General features: G+C 37.1%; 2 protein-coding genes and 1 pseudogene across 6 annotated transcripts in view; all 3 read left to right on the forward strand.

The window, feature by feature from the left end:
• The window catches only part of LOC114271793 (uncharacterized), a 286811-nt gene that overhangs the window by 247665 nt on the left and 19728 nt on the right, over positions 1-19418 (forward strand). The window lies entirely within an intron of this gene.
• Positions 1494-15252, forward strand: LOC114271794 (ASC1-like protein). 3 transcript variants are annotated; one of them, XM_028213429.2, is made up of 7 exons: positions 1494-1871; positions 9543-9772; positions 9894-10049; positions 10547-10732; positions 13017-13201; positions 14233-14301; positions 14855-15252. In XM_028213429.2, exons 1-6 carry the CDS (start codon positions 1734-1736, stop codon positions 14262-14264), a joined length of 927 nt encoding a protein of 308 aa, XP_028069230.2. In that variant the 5' UTR covers positions 1494-1733; the 3' UTR covers positions 14265-14301; positions 14855-15252. The 3 variants fall into 3 exon arrangements, with proteins under 3 accessions (XP_028069230.2, XP_082727333.1, XP_082727334.1); XM_082871207.1 differs by having other exon boundaries at positions 1534-1871; positions 9479-9772; XM_082871208.1 differs by having other exon boundaries at positions 1548-1871; positions 9505-9772.
• LOC145790390 (pyruvate kinase 2, cytosolic pseudogene) lies at positions 5767-7326 on the forward strand (annotated as a pseudogene). Its single transcript, XR_014329056.1, has one exon. The product of XR_014329056.1 is annotated as a pyruvate kinase 2, cytosolic pseudogene (transcript).

A 19418-nucleotide genomic window follows, 5' to 3' on the forward strand; every position in this document is an offset into this window, starting at 1 on the left:
TAGTTATTAATGCATTAATTGAATTTCTTACAAAGAATATTCAGTAATGATTGCTGGCCATGGTTACCAAATTCGACCAGTCCCTCTACCAATAGAACTTGCCCTTAATACCCTCCAAAAAAGATGATTTTTTTTTTCATTGACAAGGGCTTAAGAATAAGGCTATTTAAACCCCAAAAATATATATATATATATATATACATAGAATTTCATGCAATATGATATAATTATTTTGATTAACCCATTTTAATGCAATACCCATGAAAATAACTCATAATTTAAATTTAATAAGAAGAAGCTATTATGTGCAAATACTTTTGCGTGAATTATTCAGTCTCATAAATTTCTTATTTTGAGAAAAAAAGGAATATCACGTAAAATGAAAATAAGCAAAAGCTTTGGATTATTGAATGAGAATTCTCCATAAAATTTCTCAAATAAGATTGGTCAGTTTGTAAAACTAATTTAACTTTACTAAAACATTTTTTAACATTTGCCTATTCCCTATGCTTGTTCAGCATGAGATTTAGTTTTAATTTCTTCTCGTTGTCTCTTATTCTTTGTACCCACTTACCTTTAGAGCTGGAAAGTATCACCTTTTTTTAAGAAAAAAAATACTTTATTTCTTATTGCGACATAAAATGTATATTTGACTGGTCTTATTGTAGTCATTTGGTCACATAATCATTCGATTACATAAATTTTGTTTGGAACTTTTTAATATATTTTAATTTTTTTTTTTTGATAGATCTATTATATGAATTATAATATTTGTACTTTTTTAAAAAAACTATTCTACAAGTAAATATAGAGAGAAATTTATTTTTTTTTTCCCATTTTATTATGTGTATTTCCCATCTTCTTGTTTTCAAACTCAACATTTCATTAATTAATTTACATCCCACATCTAAAGCCAAAAGGGAGTGGCCATTTGCCAATCAGAAAGGGTTAATTTCACTTTCATCCTTTAAAATATTACTATTTCATCTTAAATTATCACTTTTATTTATTTAGTCTTTAAAATTTTTAATTTTAATTTATGTGATCTAAGTGGAGAATATTGTATAAATCAGTAACTATTTAAACTTGATTTGTTGAATAATAAACAAGTCATTTTATACAAATCAGTAATAGTTGAAACCTAATTTAATCAGTAAAAAGGTCATTGCAAAATTTAAACAACTTAAATCATACAACAAAGTACTCATATTTTTTTTTATAAATTAAAAAAAAAAAACATTTTGAACAAATATCCCACAACCAATTTTATGAAAGTTTTGTATGATTAAATTTTTTAAATTTTAAAATGATCCTTTTGACCATCAAAATAGCGTTCAACAATTACTAATTCGTACAATATTTCATAAGATCACAAGAACTAAAATTAAAAACTTTAACCACTAAATTGATAAAATTGATAATTTAAAAATAAAGTAGTGATAGTTTCGAAGATAATAATGGAGATTAATCCAATCAAAAAAATCTAGTGGCATTTAAGCAACAGTCAGAGAAAAACAAGGGCAATTGTAGCCAATAACAATCTGATATGTCTTTCTGAGCCCACGAAGACTCTCTTCCTCACTGACCACTGGCCTGCAGCTAGAGAGAGAAACTATAGAGAGAGAGCGAGAGAGAGAGAGCGAGAGAGAGAGAGCAGATGTCTCTGCTTCCATATTCGATCCCCAAGCTCTGATTTTTCTACACAGATTTGTTTGGTTACTCAGAAAACTCGAATGGGTCTGTCTCAATTCATCCAATCCATTGATTGGCAACAAGAATCGTACCCAGAATATGAAGATTTCGTAGTTCTTCCATTGTTTGCTCTGTTCTTCCCATCTGTTCGTTTCTTTCTAGACAGATTTATATTCGAGGTACTATATATATATATATATAACTTGTATAATCACACATGAATCGAATTGGGTCTTTGATTGTATCGACGCGTTTGAAATTTAGATCATTCTACACGCACAAAAACGGCTAAAAGATTAAATTTTGCGTTTCAAATATATAGCTGTGAATGTTTTTTTAATATGGGTCAATCTTCACAGTATTTACACTTGTAATTGACGGTTAGTGTTTGTTTGTCGTAATACTTTTTATGGGTTTTTACTTGTTAACATTATGTACTGAATCTACTTTTGACAATATACTATGGTGGTTGTACCTTTGTTATAACTGTATAGGAATATTTGGTGATGTTATGTGAGGTGAACTTGTCTTGAACTTTGGGGATTTAATGTTGGGTTCATCTTTTTTTGGTTTAGTTTTGGACTGTTTGGTTGTTATTGTATGTTATTCAAGTATATTCATTGATACCAAATAAATAGATAAACAGATTTTTTTTTTTTTTTTGATAAGTAAGTCATATTATAGCCAAAAAAGAAATATATACAATGAAGTTCAATACAAATTTTGTGTAGGGAGAATAAATATAAACAAAAAACAAACTACTCCTTCAAAAGAAACAAACTAAGCCTATAGACGACAAACACAACATACACAACAAAGGATTCAAAATTTTCCTCTAGCACTCTTCAAGTAATGAAGTTTCGCTTTGAGTTTTCTTCTGTTATCCTCCTTTGTAGTCTTCCCATTAATGGGATCACTTGAAGATGGACTCCCTCTACTTTTTAGGCTCTTCATTTGACACAACAACTTTTGATTTAATTCTCCATTCCCCAACTCTCCTATATCACATGATTCAAGGACATCAAAAGTATTAGATGTTGATGGGGTGAAACGCTGCATCTCTCTCTTTGTTTATCACTGTTGTTGAACCTTGCCCACCATCTCTCCCTTTTTTCTTCACCATTTCCCACTTAGTTGGAACTTGTATGTTAGTCTCCTTGACTCTCCATTCTTGTTTGGAAGATGAAGGGTTCAAAGTCTTTGGCTTCTGAGGGCACAAATTAGTGGTATGACCAAAAGTTTTACAAACATCACACCTTTGAGGCTTCCATGGGACCTCAACTTGAATCTCATATGGGTCACCATAACCAAGATTTATTTTGAAAGACTTAGGGATCTCTTTATTTGCTGGCACTTCAATACATATTCTCGCAAACGTAAGTCTGCTTCTCTTGAACGTAGGCTCATCCAAATAAAGAGGAGTTCGCATGATGCTAGCAATGTAACCCAAACCTTCTTCAGTCCAAAGCTCTAAAGGAACATTATACAACTTCACCCACAATGGCACACTCGAAAATTCATACTTTGTTAGTTTTAGTCCAGGTTGTCATTTTTTAACAACAATCAATCTAGCCCCAACGTAATAGGGGCCATCTTCCAAAATTTTGTCTATAGCCTCTTCACTTTTTACTTTAAAAATAAAAAACCCATTATCAATGGAGACAACATCTTCAAGCAAATTTTTCCAAAGTTTCTCTGCCCAAGTTTTCACATAATGGAAAGAGAATCTTTTATCAATGAAGTATCCAACCAAGGCATTTTCCCAATGAGAAAAGCTTTTTTTTGAGATCTCTATAGGGACATTGTACATGCCATCTACTAGGTTCTCAATTTTATGGGCACCTATTTTATACTTCATTTTTGACACCTTGTTAATCTCTTCTTTAAGTAAAGAGCTCCAAACTTGTAGAGGCTTACCTGATATAGCAGTTGTATCACCATCAAGACATTCATCCTTGCCAGATTGTGTGTCTTCCATATGTAGTTCAACCAAATCCTCATTTCTACAAGCTCACACATTTTCAACACTCTTCTGTTGCTTGGTGCCAATTACTTCTCTCCTTTGATCAACACTGGGTGAGCCAAGTTTATTTGTCATTATCATTTCATTTGCCGCCAGTGGGGAAACAATGGCCAATTTTGGCCACTGCTCAAGATCAGTTAGCACTCTAGTTGGTGTGTTCCGTGCATTAGGTGTTTGATGCTGCTTTGATGATTGCTCAGTTGAGGCTTGCATTTCCACATTCAATTGCAACCGTGGTGTACCAAGATTTCCACACAAACATAGATCGACACAATCACACTCGATTAAGCTATCCTCCGATTCCACCTCCCTTAAACCCTTTTTGTTTTCATTCGAGGGCCCTTGCCATGGTCTCACAAAGTCTCCAGATATGAGAAATTTGGGGGCTCCTCGGATGCGTGTAGACCTGCGGCGGAGTACGGCAGGCATCTCATCGGTAGATATTTGAGTATCCACCTGATTATCGAACTCCTGCAAGAAGACCTTGGTTGATTTGCACTTAGCAGATTTACATTTTGATTTACTCTTCACTAATTTGCTCTTAACTAGTTTGCCCTTCTTCATTGATAGCTTGCTGCCCTCTCTGTCTCTCTCTTTGTCGAACAGGTGGAGGGCAAGACCTCTAGTTGCATAGGAAACTCTCCACCTTGTAAGTCAGCTTGGCCACTTTCAGCAACAACTAGGCTTAGCACTCAGTAACCCAAGAACGAACTAGAGCCCTTCTTGGTCTACAATGTCGGTCTGTGAATGGGAGCGAGTCTCCGTCTTTTGCTCTGGAGCCAAAGAGAGGGTCAAAGCTGGAGAGAGAATCGAAGATCCAACAGCTAGGTTGCTGTAGTAGTACCTATATTATGGATTCACTGAGACAAAAATGCTCTCTCTCACTGCCGGGTTGTTCCTGTGTTGGCCAAATCGCCGAGAGAGAGGGGAAGGAGTCACTCACTGCCGGGTTGTTACCTGTTCAGTGTTATTCAAATTTTTGTGATTTTTTGATAAACAGATTGTTGTTCAAACATTTTGTTTCAAATGTGATAGAATTGTGGGTTTGCTTTACAAAAATGATAGTAAAGAGTAAATTTGATGTTTCACAGTGGATTCTGTTTGTTATCTTACCTGTAATAATCAGAAGAAACTGGTGGGATTTTTTTTTTTCTCCTTTGTTTGAGAAAATTTAAATACGTCGAGCAGAATTTTCTTTTGGCTGGTTCGTGTAAGGGGATTTCATTTTCAAGTTTATTACATAGCCTTCATAAAACATGAAAATGTGTTTCTTTTAGACTTCGAGCGTTTTGGAAATATTTTACTTGCGAAGGAATCAACACCATCTGAAGAATTAAAGATTCCTTTGATAACAATGATGTGAGCCTTCATCATGATGAGGGCTTCTATCTTTGGGGATCGATTTTCCCAACATATTCTAGCCTCACTAGCTTATCATAATGAATTAAATAGCAATTCCTTTGGCTTAAATCTTTATGGTTGTGGGCATGATGTGTGTGAAGCACGTTCCCTGATCTGGCTGAAAAGGCTGAGTATAAAAAATAAAAAATAAAAATAAAAAGATATGGGAATTTACCATTAATAAGTAATTGAGCGTGAGAGCCAAATGAATCAAAAGATTCATGTTTGGTTCGGGAAGGGATCAAGATAAACATAGAAAACCAAACAAAAGGACTTGGAACACAATGTAAATAACTCCATTAATGAACTTTGAATCTCTGAAGTACAAAAAATTAACAATTACTGAACTGAAACTCACAAAAGATAATTAATGAATTGAAAATGGCTTGGGGGCTAAAACTTTGCTACTGGTATGAAATCAAAGCTTAAAATTAGGTTTACATGTGCTGTAAAAGGGAAGATCGGCCACGACAATAATATTTTTAGTTTTGGAAATCTCTCCATGTGTATTTTGCCAGTTACTGTCCACCTTTTAACACAAAAGGGAAACTATGGCAATAGGAAAGAAGTATTGCATGCTCTGTCATGGTACATGTTTCAACAAGACGGAAACTGAAAACTCATCCATTTTAGGAGATAGTATTTTGTTAAAACCTATCACCTACTTCACCCTCTTAAACCTACTCCACTAAACCTAACCCACTACACCACTACCACCTCACCTACTCCACTAAACCTAACCCACTACACCACTACCACCTCCACTTCACCTACTCCTTACCTACTACACACTCACCCTCTTCTATATATAGGAATCATGAATCATTGTAATAAAGATCAACAACAATCAATAATACATCAATTTTAACATGGTATCAGAGCAATAAGATTTAGGCCCGTATTTTGTTTTCTCACCGGCGGGCAGCCGGCCGGCAACCTTGCCTTCGCTGCCCGCTGAAATTTTCTTCACATACACTTGCTTGCTCTCTCTCTCTGTGTGTGTGTGTGTGTGCGCAAATATCTGCTTTGTCATTTCCATTGTTGTTCAAAGTTTCAGAGTTGATCAGCCATTTTAATCAGCAAAAATGCATGCAAATCACTTGCTTCTCGAAGAACCTATCAGGATGGCTTCAATCCTCGAGCCATCTAGATCCAGTTTCTTCCCTGCAATGACCAAGATCGTCGGGACTTTGGGTCCTCGCTCTCGATCCGTAGAGGTCATCTCTGCTTGTCTACAAGTTGGAATGTCAGTGGGTCGATTCGACTTTTCGTGGGGGGACGCTGAGTATCACCAAGAGACTTTGGAAAATTTGAGGACTGCTGTGAAGTCTACTAAGAAGCTTTGTGCTGTTATGCTAGATACAGTGGGGCCTGAGCTGCATGTTATCATAAACGCTGAGACAACTATTTCACTTCAGGAGGATGGTATAGTTGTTCTAACACCCGATCAAGGTCAGGAAGCTTCTTCTGACATGTTGCCAATCAACTTTTCTGGACTGGCAAAGGCAGTGAAGAAGGGAGACACCATCTTTCTTGGTCAATACCTGTTCACAGGAAGTGAAACTACTTCTGTTTGGCTGGAGGTAAATGAATTGAAAGGGGAAGACGTGGTTTGTTTGATAAAGAATATTGCAGGTGTTGCACTTATGTCTTTCCCTGTTTTGAATTCCCACTTGAGACTTAGGTTTGAAACAGTTGATGGGCTGATCTTGGATTCTCCATGGGCATGTCTCTGGTTATATATATCACCGCCATGGTTCAACCAATCTCCTGAATTTGAACCTGCAGTGAGACTCAGAGTGTGTAGACAAAAGATGCATAAGAAAAGCAACAAAAGATTCTTCTCAGAGTGTGTAGACAAAAGATGCATAAGAAAAGCAACAAAAGATTCTTCTTGTTGCAGGTTTGTGTTGGTGACAGCTGTGGGATATGAACCCACGCTTTTTTTTCTCATCTATCACACATCCACCACCCATGTTATTTCACACTTCTCTTTTATTTTAATATATATATATCTATATTTTTTTATTATAATATATTTTCCTTATCCCTACTTTTATTTTATTTTCTTTTTTCTATTTTTCTTTTTCCATCAATATTTCCTTATTCTACAACTCGTTAGTGAGCATCACCCTTTTTCCATTGTCTTATTATTATTTTTTATATTCCACCAAAAAAAAAAAAAATTACACCGATGTTTTTTCATATGACCCATTCTCAAATATTTTTATCTATTTTCTTTATCTGTTGTTTTATTTTATTTTATTTTTATTCTTAAACAAAATAACACCACAAACATTCCACACCCTTGTCATTTCTTCCTGCCGGGGATCAACCCCGATCACCATTTTACACCACAAAAAAAAAAAAAAAAAAAAAAACACAACTAAAACCCAAATAACCACATCCACAGGCGGGATTTTTCTTCTCTACTCTGCCGCCGGTCTCTTTTTCTTGCCTCCGTCCTGGGCGGTCCTTGACGGTGTTGCCTCCGTGTTTCCCACTCCACTGGGCACGATCACTACTCCCTGCTCCTCCACTGCAACATATGGCGCCCCTCCAAATCGGAACATAACGGTGGCCTTCCGCTTCAGCTCCTTGTTTTCCGCCTTTAGCACACTTATCTCTGCTCGCGCATCCTTATACATGCGTTGGAGCAGAGCCAATTGGGCGTTTAACTGCTGCACCTCATTTGTCCTACTCTGCAGCCGGTTCGACAAATTTGTAACCGCAGTCATGGTTTCCACACATGACTTCAATGTATACTGATTGGCCTCCACATCCGACTGCACTGCCATTCTTTGCTCCACAGACCGCATAGGAAAGTTCAACGGAGCAAACTCCGGGGCGCTTGGTTGAGGTTCCAGTGCCACCGCACCAGTTATCTCTCTTGTTGACTCGTTGAGGTCGGGAAAAAGAGTGAGCAGACCACGGGACGAAGAAGCCATATTCTGGGTAGCTGAACGGGAAGACGAGGCCATGTTATGGGTTGCTGAGTGTTTCAGAGAAAGGTTGGTTACAGAATGGCAACAGAGTGTTCCAGAATCTCTTTCTCAGAAACGGAAGAGTTTTTTCAAAGGATTTTCGGCGGTTTCAGACTGGTTTGCACAGCCTCCGCCTCAACCTTGGTTAAATAGCCGAGGCCGACACGCCACTCTGTCGCTCACGTGCCTCGCCGCGTCTCCGGCTCACCTTTTGATGGCTCGACGCTTTCTGTCAGGCGCGCCTTTTGATGAAGTGGGCGCGCCTTTTGAGGGCGCGACTTTTGAGGGCTCACTATATATATCCATATATATATATATTTGGGCAGCCTATATACACCATCATACAGTGTATTTTTTAAGGGTCCGACAAGACTCTGTAAACTGTCCTGACATTGATTCTGGTTAGCTCCTTCATGGGTCCGACAAGACTCTGTAAACTGTCCCGACATTGATTTCGGTTAGTTTCTACAAGGGTCCAGCAAGACTCCGTAAACTGTCACAACAACTATCACAACATTGTCTGCTACAACGGTCCGACATGACCCCATAAACTGTCTTTTACATCGGTCTGACACAACCATCCAGTGTCCTCTACAACGTTATGACACCACCATACAGTGTCTTCACCATCGGTCTGACACGACCATACAGTGTCTCCTATCCTCTTTTCTTTTATGTATTCGTCTATTTTCTTGTTTTGTTACTCTCTCCAAACTCAAGTTGGCTAGTTCCTATCCCCCTTGAGTTTGCGGGGGGCTGTTAAAACCTATCACCTACTTCACCCACTTAAACCTACTCCACTAAACCTAACCCACTACACCACTACCACCTCACCTACTCCACTAAACCTAACCCACTACACCACTACCACCTCCACTTCACCTACTCCTTACCTACTACACACTCACCCTCTTCTATATATAGGAATCATGAATCATTGTAATAAAGATCAACAACAATCAATAATACATCAATTTCCACCTCACCTACTCCACTAAACCTAACCCACTACACCACTACCACCTCCACTTCACCTACTCCTTACCTACTACACACTCACCCTCTTCTATATATAGGAATCATGAATCATTGTAATAAAGATCAACAACAATCAATAATACATCAATTTTAACATATTTTCATAAACTTCATCTGGTGATGAAAAGAATAGTCTTACATTTCAAATAGCATCTGAGTCTCTCTATCTACCAGGGGATTTGGAGAAACCTTTATCTATGTACCATAAAGGGCATATTGCATATCTGTTCCTATGATTTTTTTTTTTAAATTTAAATTTTTATTTATTTTTTTATTTTTATGATTGTGAAATGTGAATAAGCCTGCTCTTTTAACCAATGGGCTCATGTTCAACTCTCAGATTATCTCCCCTTTTTTTGCTTCTAGCTCTATAGCTCAGTTCAAAATGGATGTCCATGTTGCAGAAATTGGGCAGACAATTGATATTTGCAAAAGGGCAGCAGACACTGGCTGTTGAGACGGATGACAGGAAAAAGAAGATACGAAAATTCAAAGAATCAGCATGGAAATGTATTTATTATCTTTCAGCAGAGATTCTGGCGGTTTCTGTCACTTATAACGAGCCTTGGTTCACTAACACAAGATGTTTTTGGGTGGGGCCAGGAAATCAGGTCTGGCCTGACCAGAAAATTAAGTAAGATTTCAAAGACTATACATTAATGATTGTTTATTCAAGCAGCTATATTTGTTGTACTTGGTCCTTGATTTTGTCCAGGTCTCTTGTTAGTTCAGTGACCATATTGTGGAATATTCAGGTTGAAATTGAAAGGAGTGTATATGTATACCGCTGGATTCTACACATACTCCATATTTGCTCTAATTTTCTGGGAAACAAGGCGCGCTGATTTTGGGGTGTCAATGGGTCATCATGTTGCAACTCTCATTCTAATTCTGCTTTCTTATATATTAAGGTATGTTTGCAAGAGGTTATCATGTAGCACATTAATTTTTTGTATGCTATAATTGCAAGGAGAATGAGTTGGAAGGGTTAGTTTGTTGCTGCCAAAAGAATGATAAGCAGTGATGGGGATTGGAAAGGCATTGGATGACAATAAATTGAAGAATAAAGAAATTTTAGTTTAGTTAGGAATTTTGTTTTATTTTCTTTATGTTTCGTTATTTGAATAATTTCTAGTTTTATTAAATCATTTGTAGGGTTTTTCTTCTATTTCCTTATTCGTAGAGAATAACTATAGATAAATAGAACATGTATGGGAAGCACTTATGTGTGATGAATGAATATTGATTGAGAGTTTTCAGAACCCTAGTTTGCTCCATTTTTTTTTTCTCTGGTTCTACATTTATGAGTGTAGTTCCTGTTACATTTATGAAAATTTGGGTGTTAGGCTTATCAAAAATAATGATTAATTAATATTAAACTTTATTTGCTTTCTGTGTCTTCTTGCAGGTTTGCTCGTGTTGGCTCCGTTGTTTTGGCTCTTCATGATGCTAGTGATGTATTTCTAGAAGTAGGGAAAATGTCTAAATACAGTGGTGCAGAAACTCTTGCTAGCTTTGCATTTATTCTTTTGGTTTTGTCTTGGATCCTACTTCGCCTGATTTACTATCCATTTTGGGTCCTCTGGAGTACAAGGTGAGCAATTGATGATGCATATGTGTATTTGGTTATCTACACTTTGTAGTTTCTTCAGCCCTAATATCTAACATAGATTAGGTTAAAATCAAATGTGATCCCAAAATGTTGTTTTCTATCGAATTTAAAATCTCTATAAACACAACACATTAGAACGTAGAAGGGATGAACTACTGAAGGAAACATTCATGATTTATGAAGCTTTTGTTCATTTAGGGTGGTTTGATGTTCTTGAATTCCAGATTTATCATTCTTGAAATTATCTAATAGTTTTTGGTGAAGCATATTTTATTTGATTTGTTGTATGAATTATGACTTCGCATTATGTTGTTAATAACAGTAATGCATGGTAAACTCTCTTCTCTCTTAAAGAAATTAATTGTTCTTGCATTCTTGAGTTCTTGTGGAACTGTCTACTGCCTAATTGGCTATGTACTTGTGGAGGGTATGCAAAGCTTCATATATGATATTAATTATTCAGATGTATGGTAGTGAATGCACATAAGTATGCATGATTGCTTGATTGTACTTTTGGCAGTTCACTGAATTTGGAACAGCTAATCTGATTAAACATGTGGCTTAGAGTTGAGATGCATAAAGTCACTGTGATTAAACTAATGACAGATCATTCACAATGAGAAAAGGAACTAGTGGATTATAGTTATTTTAACTATTACTAGAAATCTCTCAGAAAGTGAAAATTGAAATGGTTCATGATTGGAAAGTTGAAATTGTTACTAAGGGGCAGAACTAGAGGTGGGCTTCCCCCCCCCCCCCCCCCCCCCCCCCTTCTCTTCTAGTTTGGTTATATATTGTTTCTTTCACAAAGAAATTGGCCCACCCCTTTAAAATTTTCGCAAATTTAGAGGATATTCAACTATCCTTAAGTAGTAATCCTTTATGAAGTAGAATAAAATATCCACAAAAATTTGTCATTTGATTTCCCTGAATCAAGTAAGTTAATCTTTAGCCTCCAAAATCTCCTAATTTTTAGGTGAAAATAGGAGGTGCAATAACTAGGTGCATTAATGTACCTATTTGATTCTCCTGAATCCAGTAAGTTAATCTTTGGCCTCCAAATCTCCATTAAGGTGAAAATAGGAGGTGCAATAATTAGGTACATCATTGTCCCTAAATTTTCTCCTATTCTTGAGAGACTAGTTTGCTGTAAAAACTCCCTCATTATCCCAGAAAGAGAATTCACTTTTAACATGCCATCTCTTTTGAATTGGCATCAATTTCCCTCGATTAGTACTTTCTACATATAATTTATTGTAGATTGTAATAATATTCATTCTCTATAAAATTACAATTCTTAAAAAGTTTAAGGTGATTGTAACAATATTATCAAATCACTACTGTAAGGAGATTGAAAAGGAAAAGAGTTAAAGTTCTAAACTTGTTATATGATTCATGTCTTCGGTCTCAACTGAATAAGATTAAAGGGCTCGCAATATTTCTTATATGCCCAAGTCCAAAGATTAAAGGGCTCACAACATCCATGTGTTCGGTCTCTTATATGCCCAAGTCTGGGTCATTTCTTTACTGCAATACTTAAAACACAGGCCTTACCATTGCTGTTGTCATACTACACATCTCATTCCTTAATTACGGTGGTTATATCACAGATGTTGTCCTGGGCCAATCTTGTACCGGGGTCAAGAGTCAAGAGTCTTAAGTATACCAAAGTTTTCACCATGCATTGTGGCTGGGAGGCTGAAGATGGAGGTTTCACAACGGTGTTGTGACACGTGTATTGAGCTGCCTTAGGTCAATCCTACTAAGAGAAAAAAATCACCACTAAACTTTACTCTGGAGATATTTAGAATCAGTATGTGATCGTGGTGGTCTAAACTAACTTCTGACAAGATCCCTAAAAATACAATGAATGTTTTAGACAGTTAGTTATGAGTATAATGGAATTTTGAGGGTTGAGAAATGCAAATCTACTGGTTAAGAAATTTGCATCTTGAGCTTGCTGGGCCTACTTGAGCTGGCATAGATTAAAATAATGGTTGCCATTTGCAGTTGTTATTGTCTTTCGTTTTCCATTTATACTAGTTATGAAGTGCTTTTGTACATATCTGCTATTTAGTTCCTATACGGTTTTGTTGCTGCCTTGGCTGTTGGTTCAGCAATATCTTTTACACTGGTGTTGCTCACATCTCATTTTGTGGTTTCTTTTAGTTTTCTAACATTGTTTATGCTGAGGGGCTTAGACTGTTATATGTTATTTATTTATTTATATCTTTACATAATTTTTGTTGCTTTATCCATATTGCAGTTATGAAGTTGTCCAGACCTTGGACAAGGAGAAGCACAAGGTGGAAGGACCAATTTACTATTACGTGTTCAATTCTCTTCTTTTTTGCTTGCTTGTTCTTCACATTTATTGGTGGGGGTTGATGTATCGGATGCTTGTCAAACAAATACAAGCAAGAGGCCAAATTAGTGAAGATGTTCGATCTGGTAAGTGAATAATAACTTGGTCTTTCTTTACTACATGAATAACTGAGATGGTTTTGTAATGTGAATGCTTTGCCACAGACAAATAGGTGTGGGATGTATCTCAAGAAGAGAAAAACATTACTGACCATATCTTTTTATATTTGACAATGCATGAGATGATTATTTGTTTTTACAAAATTATTAAAAAAGAAAGCTTGCTGTAAAATCATCTTCTGCATGGGCATTACACGGACCTAATGATCTCACTCAGTATTGTCGTATTCCTGCACCGGGGTCATTTGCCTGGGTAATGCTGATAAATTTTCATGTTATGTATATAGTGTCAATATTGTGTTAGGGAAATTTCATGTAACATACCATAAATACTATTACAATAGAAAATCAATCAACATAAAGCAAGTATGTAAATTAAATGTAAAGCCAGCAAATCTGGTCTGTGATTGTGAAAGGCATTTAGTCACTATCCTAAAGTTGTGATTGCCTCTCCACGCGAAGGTATTAATGGACAATAACTCCAAGATACAACCCAAATCATAATCAATCCTACCAACTTTTGTGCACACCACAAGGGTTACTGAAATGTCTATGATCAAAGTTGTCCAGAAAAGTAATAATCGAAGAAAAACAACAAAGAAAATACAATATTTTAAAGTAAATAAAACTAGAGAGCTCCAATGTCTTATCTAGAAATTGTAGATTAGGGACACATTTAGTTTCAAAATATTCAAGTTTTGAAACTTCTAAAATATTTCCAACATGTTGCATTTGGGCTTCTGTTGGATATGAACATGAGCCACTTCCTCTCCGGGTTGCTTTGTACTAGTTTAATTATCTGGGTTCAAACTCATAATTCAATTCTCCAAATTGCACGGAAAATAACAAGTCCTGTATGGGGAAGGTTGGGTGCATTTTATTTATTTATTTTCTGCTCATTTGAATGTATTGGTGAATATCAAACTATCAGATACCCCCTGTCATGAACCTTCTTGTTCATTTGTGATCTTTAATTGGGCTATTTTTACTTTATGCAGATTCCGAAGGTGAAGATGAACATGAAGATTGATCATTTTTAAGATTTGCAATTACTGCTTCAAATATGTGTAGGTGCTCCGAAGTTTATAAGAATGTGTTTAATCTTTGAACATCCCATGGAAGAACTGGTATCAAATCATTTTGACCAATATCACAATAGACATTAAGGATGAAGTGATTTTTCAGGAATCCTAAATCACCTAACCTTAGAGTGGTCAGATTAAAGGAAGGACACATATTCAAGTGCGCCATTTTGTTTGGTTTAGTTTTTGAAAAACTGTTTTTAAGTTTTTTGTTGTTCATATTTTTTTTTTTTTGTTGTTGTCTTTAGTGAACTCTTTTTTTATACTCTCTTTATAGTGAATTTTTTTTTTTTTCCAGATTTCTTCACATATTTTACTTTAAGAAGTGATAGAGACCCACAAGAAAAAGCTTACTAAAAACAAAAATTAAAAAACACGGAAAACAAGAAACTCAAACACAGTTTTTGAGTTTCAAAACAAAACAATGCAACGATCCAACATCCATGGAATGTTCTTCTCATGTTGTCATTGATACTCGCATCCTTCTGTCTCTTTACTTGGATTGAGAAAAGTACTCTCTTCATATTTCCTTTTGCAGGTAGATTGAGCAGTTAAGGCTTACACACGTTCTCGAATGCACGCTCAACATTTAGATCAGAAATGTATACTAATTTGCGAGAAGATGCAAAAGCAGGTTGAGGAGTGTGGCAAGCAAACAGAAGTTGCATTTGTGATTTGGACGCATAAGCCTCTGGTTCTGCTGTCTCAAAAGGGGAAATTGTTGTGAGGAAAGTTCGTAATTGTATTGATTTTGTAATACTAGGTTTGTAACAATTGAGATTGGTGTCTTTTTTTTTTTTTGGCACAATTTGAGATTGGTGTCTGCAGTGAAATTATTAGGCACTCTTTTTTCTTTCCCCTTCTTGTTACCAAGAAACCTTGGTGTAGCAATTGAGCTTTGGTGTCTGCAGTGAAATTATTTAGTTGGTTTCTTTATAGTCTTTGAAAGACATGTAAAACAAGTTGGGCTGTATTGATCTAAGCCCAATTTTTGTCTGACCCAAGCAGATTCGGGTTGAGCTGGGTTGTGCCTAACACCCTAGCCTGAGCTTTGGAGTAATCATGTTTTGGGAATTCCACAGTGACGGCATAGCATGTATGTCCAATAGTAAGAGATTATACAGTTAGATGATCTAAAAAAAATAAAAATAATATGAAAAATTACAAATTATTATTGATTGAGCACACAATTGCATTTAAATAATTTTTGCTAATTTTGAGTCAAGCTTTTGTCGTGGCCAATAATTTCTTTAGTATAAGTTTTTTGAATGCATATATGACGAAATCAAATTAATATAATTTTTACATTAATTTAATTTTCTGTTTCTAAATGATTTATTAAAAAAAACACAAATTATTAAAATATGCACCAGTTCAAGGCATTATGGTTTGTTTATTTTTTTGGAATAATTACATTTTACCACCTGTGGTTTCACGCTTTTTCACATTACCTCCCTGACATTGATAAATGTACTCATAAACACCATGTGCCTTTGACTGAAGTGCAAAAGTGACGAGACGTGACGGAATTATTGAAAAGATTAGAATACCCTTAGATATTTATATTGCTTATATGCTACAGTCCATTCAGTTGCTTCATTACGATTTTCAGAGTAAGAGAGATAAAGAGAGATACACATGGGTTAGGGTTTCAAAGGATTTGCGAACCGAATCAGTAACAATCGATTGAGACTACAAACAATCTGCTTTTGAAAATTTTACTCCAAGTAACAATCGGCGAACCCTAAATTTATTGAATGTTGGATGTTTTCTATGACTATTTGCCGATTTGATTACGATTTTTTAAATTTATTGTCTAATATGTTTAGAAAATGACTTGTTTGATGTTTAATATTTGCAAATATAAAAGAAAAAGAAAAAGAAGAGCTTTATTGGTAAGGTTTTCTTTACGAAGTATGTTTGTTGGCTTTTTGTTAAGGTTGTTGCCTTATTGTTAGCTTTTTTTATAGAGTTTGTATTGTATGTGTCGATAAAGTTGGGGGGTATAAGTGTTTCATCAATTTTTTTTTTAACTTAAGTACATGAAGATAGATATATCTAGAATAATAAATTAGGATTTTTTTTTATTTTTTATGCAAAAATGGTTACAGATTTAGGGTTTTGTTGATTTTGATGCATGACTAGTGTGTGAGTATTTTTCCGACCACACTGCCAACTCAGTATTCAGCTGGAGAGCACTGGCAGAATAGATGGCACTTGGCTGACCTACAACAGAAAGAGTAGATTCCGGCGGTAGTTCGTCCACCCGGGGGCACTCCGACGATCAAGTCAGTATATCTCTCAAAGATAATCAATAGTGCTAAACTCATTGTTCAGAATACAAATTGCGTACCTTAGACCTATCGGGGGTGCCTTTCTTTTATAGTTAACTCAATCCTTGTCCCAATAGAAGCCTAACTTTAATGGACTTTAGCTCAGTGCTTATCCAGGACTCTTCTATAGATAGAGATAAATTCCCTAAGAGTTTTATCTTTATCCAAGCTGAGTTCCCTCATCATTCTAGGACTCTTGTGCCTTATCCGCTTATCTCGAATTCCGATATCTTCGGAGATAACCTCGGTGTCATGACCAGGACACGTCGCACCTCGGCTGACACGTCGGCGTCACCTTGGCCACGTGTTGGTACTCAGAAAATATATCCCCACAACTGCTCCCTAGATTCTATTACCTTAGCATTCTGAGGTGATGGAACCTATACCAGAACTTCCTGCCAATACATCGGTTTAAAGTCTCTCAGCCGAGATCATCATATAGGCCGACATGTCTTTGTAAGGTTTAAAGATTCCAAGATCTCCTTCACGCGTATGAGCTGTCTTGCAAAATAACTCAACCATTTCAGCCACGCGTCTTCCTTTTACTAGATCGTACTCCGTACGCGCTTGTAAGTCGTCTCGCGCTTGCATGCGTCGTCTGAAAAATCCGTTTTTCTAGGCTCATCAATTCCTTTTTGCTGCCTTTTCACGTTTTTGGACAAAACCAATATCCCTTCTCTTCGTCTCTTCACTTTACATTGTTTCTAAAGCTCTCTTTCTCTCTAGCTTTCCCACATCCTCCATTGTTTCAAGCTTTCAAGCTCTGCTATCACCACTGTTTATCTTCCTCCGGCGAGGCTCTTGCTAATCTTTCTCCGCTGCTGCCGTTCGTCTGACTTCGGCAAACTCAACACCGGCTTCTTTCCTTTGGTGAGTTATTGTTTTCTTCCCGATTTTAGTTCTAGTCGCTTTTCAAGAAGTTTTGCTTCATTATTTTCCATTGCCGTCTTACTCAAGTATTTGATTTATGAATCACGCATCTGAATGTGCTTATTTCATAATTTTGCTCTTGCCCATGTCTTGAATACACGTACTGCCCACAACTTTTCTGCACTTTTGCCACTATTCTTGTCCTTATACCCTTTGTACTTACAATGTTCTTGATACTCCATCTTTGTTCTGGATTTTGAAGCGCATTCTTGCTTTCCTGTTTTCCAGATTTGTGCCTTCAATCTTCATTTCCATAGATCTAGGTTTGGGATTTGTTTGTAGAACCCACAAATTTTTAGGAAAAATCGAAAACGATCCCCACAATTTCTTACCCCACAAATTTTTAGGTTTTTGCCGAGGTCCTAATAACCATTTTTAAACACCTTCATTTTGAAACCCAGTTTCTCCTAGTTAGGCCAATATCATGGGTATGTGAAACATAAGGTAGACGCCCCGACCAAGTTAGATCACTTTAGGCGTGAGTTTGACATCCCTGTCGACGTCCACCTGAGATTGGCTGGAGAGGATGACTCTATCATGCCCACAGCCGATTCCATGCCCCTCCCTGTTGTAGCTTTCATCGAGTGTGAACGTCGGCTCCCACTTAATATCCTTTTTCGTGAGATCATTCACTATTATAAGTTGAACCCAATGCAGCTTGCCATCAACTCCTACCGAGTCATCAATGGCATAATAGCCTTAGCCAAACAAGAAAATGCTAGGATTACCTTAGCAGATATCCAATATTGCTACACCATGTGTGGCCTTAAAAAAGATACAAGCTATGTTTACTACCTTAAGCCAAGGTCCATGGAGTACAAAATTGTTGCCAACCTCCCTGACTCCAACAAGGGAGCTAGGGATGACTATTTCATTACCTCGGGGAACTGGGAGTTCGCTCCAGACGAGGACCTTCATCTCTACCCTCTTCCTCGATCAGTTTTTGTACAGGGCAATGGTAAGAGCCCTGTGTTCATACTAACTTGTTTTTAAAGTCTTCAATACTTTGTTCGCTCTAATGTCTGTTTTTCTTGCAGCTCTTCCTAAGCCACCAAAGGGCTTCCGCTAGTCTTTCTTTCCTAGTAAAGACTTGAAGAAGTTACTGGATCTGCCAGTTCACAAATGGAAGGCCCCTCTTCTACTCAATTTCCTTCCTACCTACAAGTCAGCTCTTTCCGACGTCCCCAAGAAGAAGAAGAAAAGCCTTTCTTCGCCTTCCGCTACAACTCCTCAAGCTGCCTTTACATCTCGGCCAGATCAAGGATCAACTTTTGACCAAGTAGATCAGCCATCAACTTCGGCTCCATATCTGGTCCCAATATCCCAGCGCCGTCGATGACGCCGAACAGTTTTTGCTGCTGAAATGGGCCGCCAAAAAGCAGTTGCCAAAGACCTCTTAGCCAGCATCCCTACCGACGTTGACGTTCAGCTAGCACAAACCCAGCCTCAGCCAAGGCAAAAGCAAAAAAGAATTAAGAAGGCCCAGCCAAAGGCAAAGGTGACTCAGGTTGATACTGAGGATACCTTGCCAATCTCCAAATTGGCTGAGAGCGATAAGTCCCATTCTGCCGTCAAGAAGAGGCCTGCCGAGGGTCAACCATCCGAGTCTACCCGATCAAAGAGACCAAGGTCATCTGCTACATCCACCTCGGGGTCTTTGAAGCATGACGCCCCCTGGCCCCCCAAATCACACTGGAGGATAAGCCAGTTAGGGCTAGCGACAGTGCCGACGATATTAATGTCGCCGTCGCCCTCAGTACCGCTCTGTTCCTTCCCGGCGATCTCGACCGGAATGCCGAGCTGAGCGAATATGAAAACTATGCTCTGATGCCTCAGCGC

This window comes from Camellia sinensis, chromosome 5, assembly GCF_055761805.1.
Source record: "Camellia sinensis isolate YWXY chromosome 5, ASM5576180v1, whole genome shotgun sequence".
NCBI lineage: Eukaryota > Viridiplantae > Streptophyta > Magnoliopsida > Ericales > Theaceae > Camellia > Camellia sinensis.

Excerpts from the sequence above, each read along its gene's own strand:
- LOC114271794 (XM_028213429.2), top strand. The coding sequence starts at position 1,734 with ATGGGTCTGTCTCAATTCATCCAATCCATTGATTGGCAACAAGAATCG. Across the intron at positions 1,872-9,542 it reads TAGACAGATTTATATTCGAG|AAATTGGGCAGACAATTGAT; the intron begins GTACTATATATA and ends TCCATGTTGCAG. Across the intron at positions 10,050-10,546 it reads CTGCTTTCTTATATATTAAG|GTTTGCTCGTGTTGGCTCCG; the intron begins GTATGTTTGCAA and ends GTCTTCTTGCAG.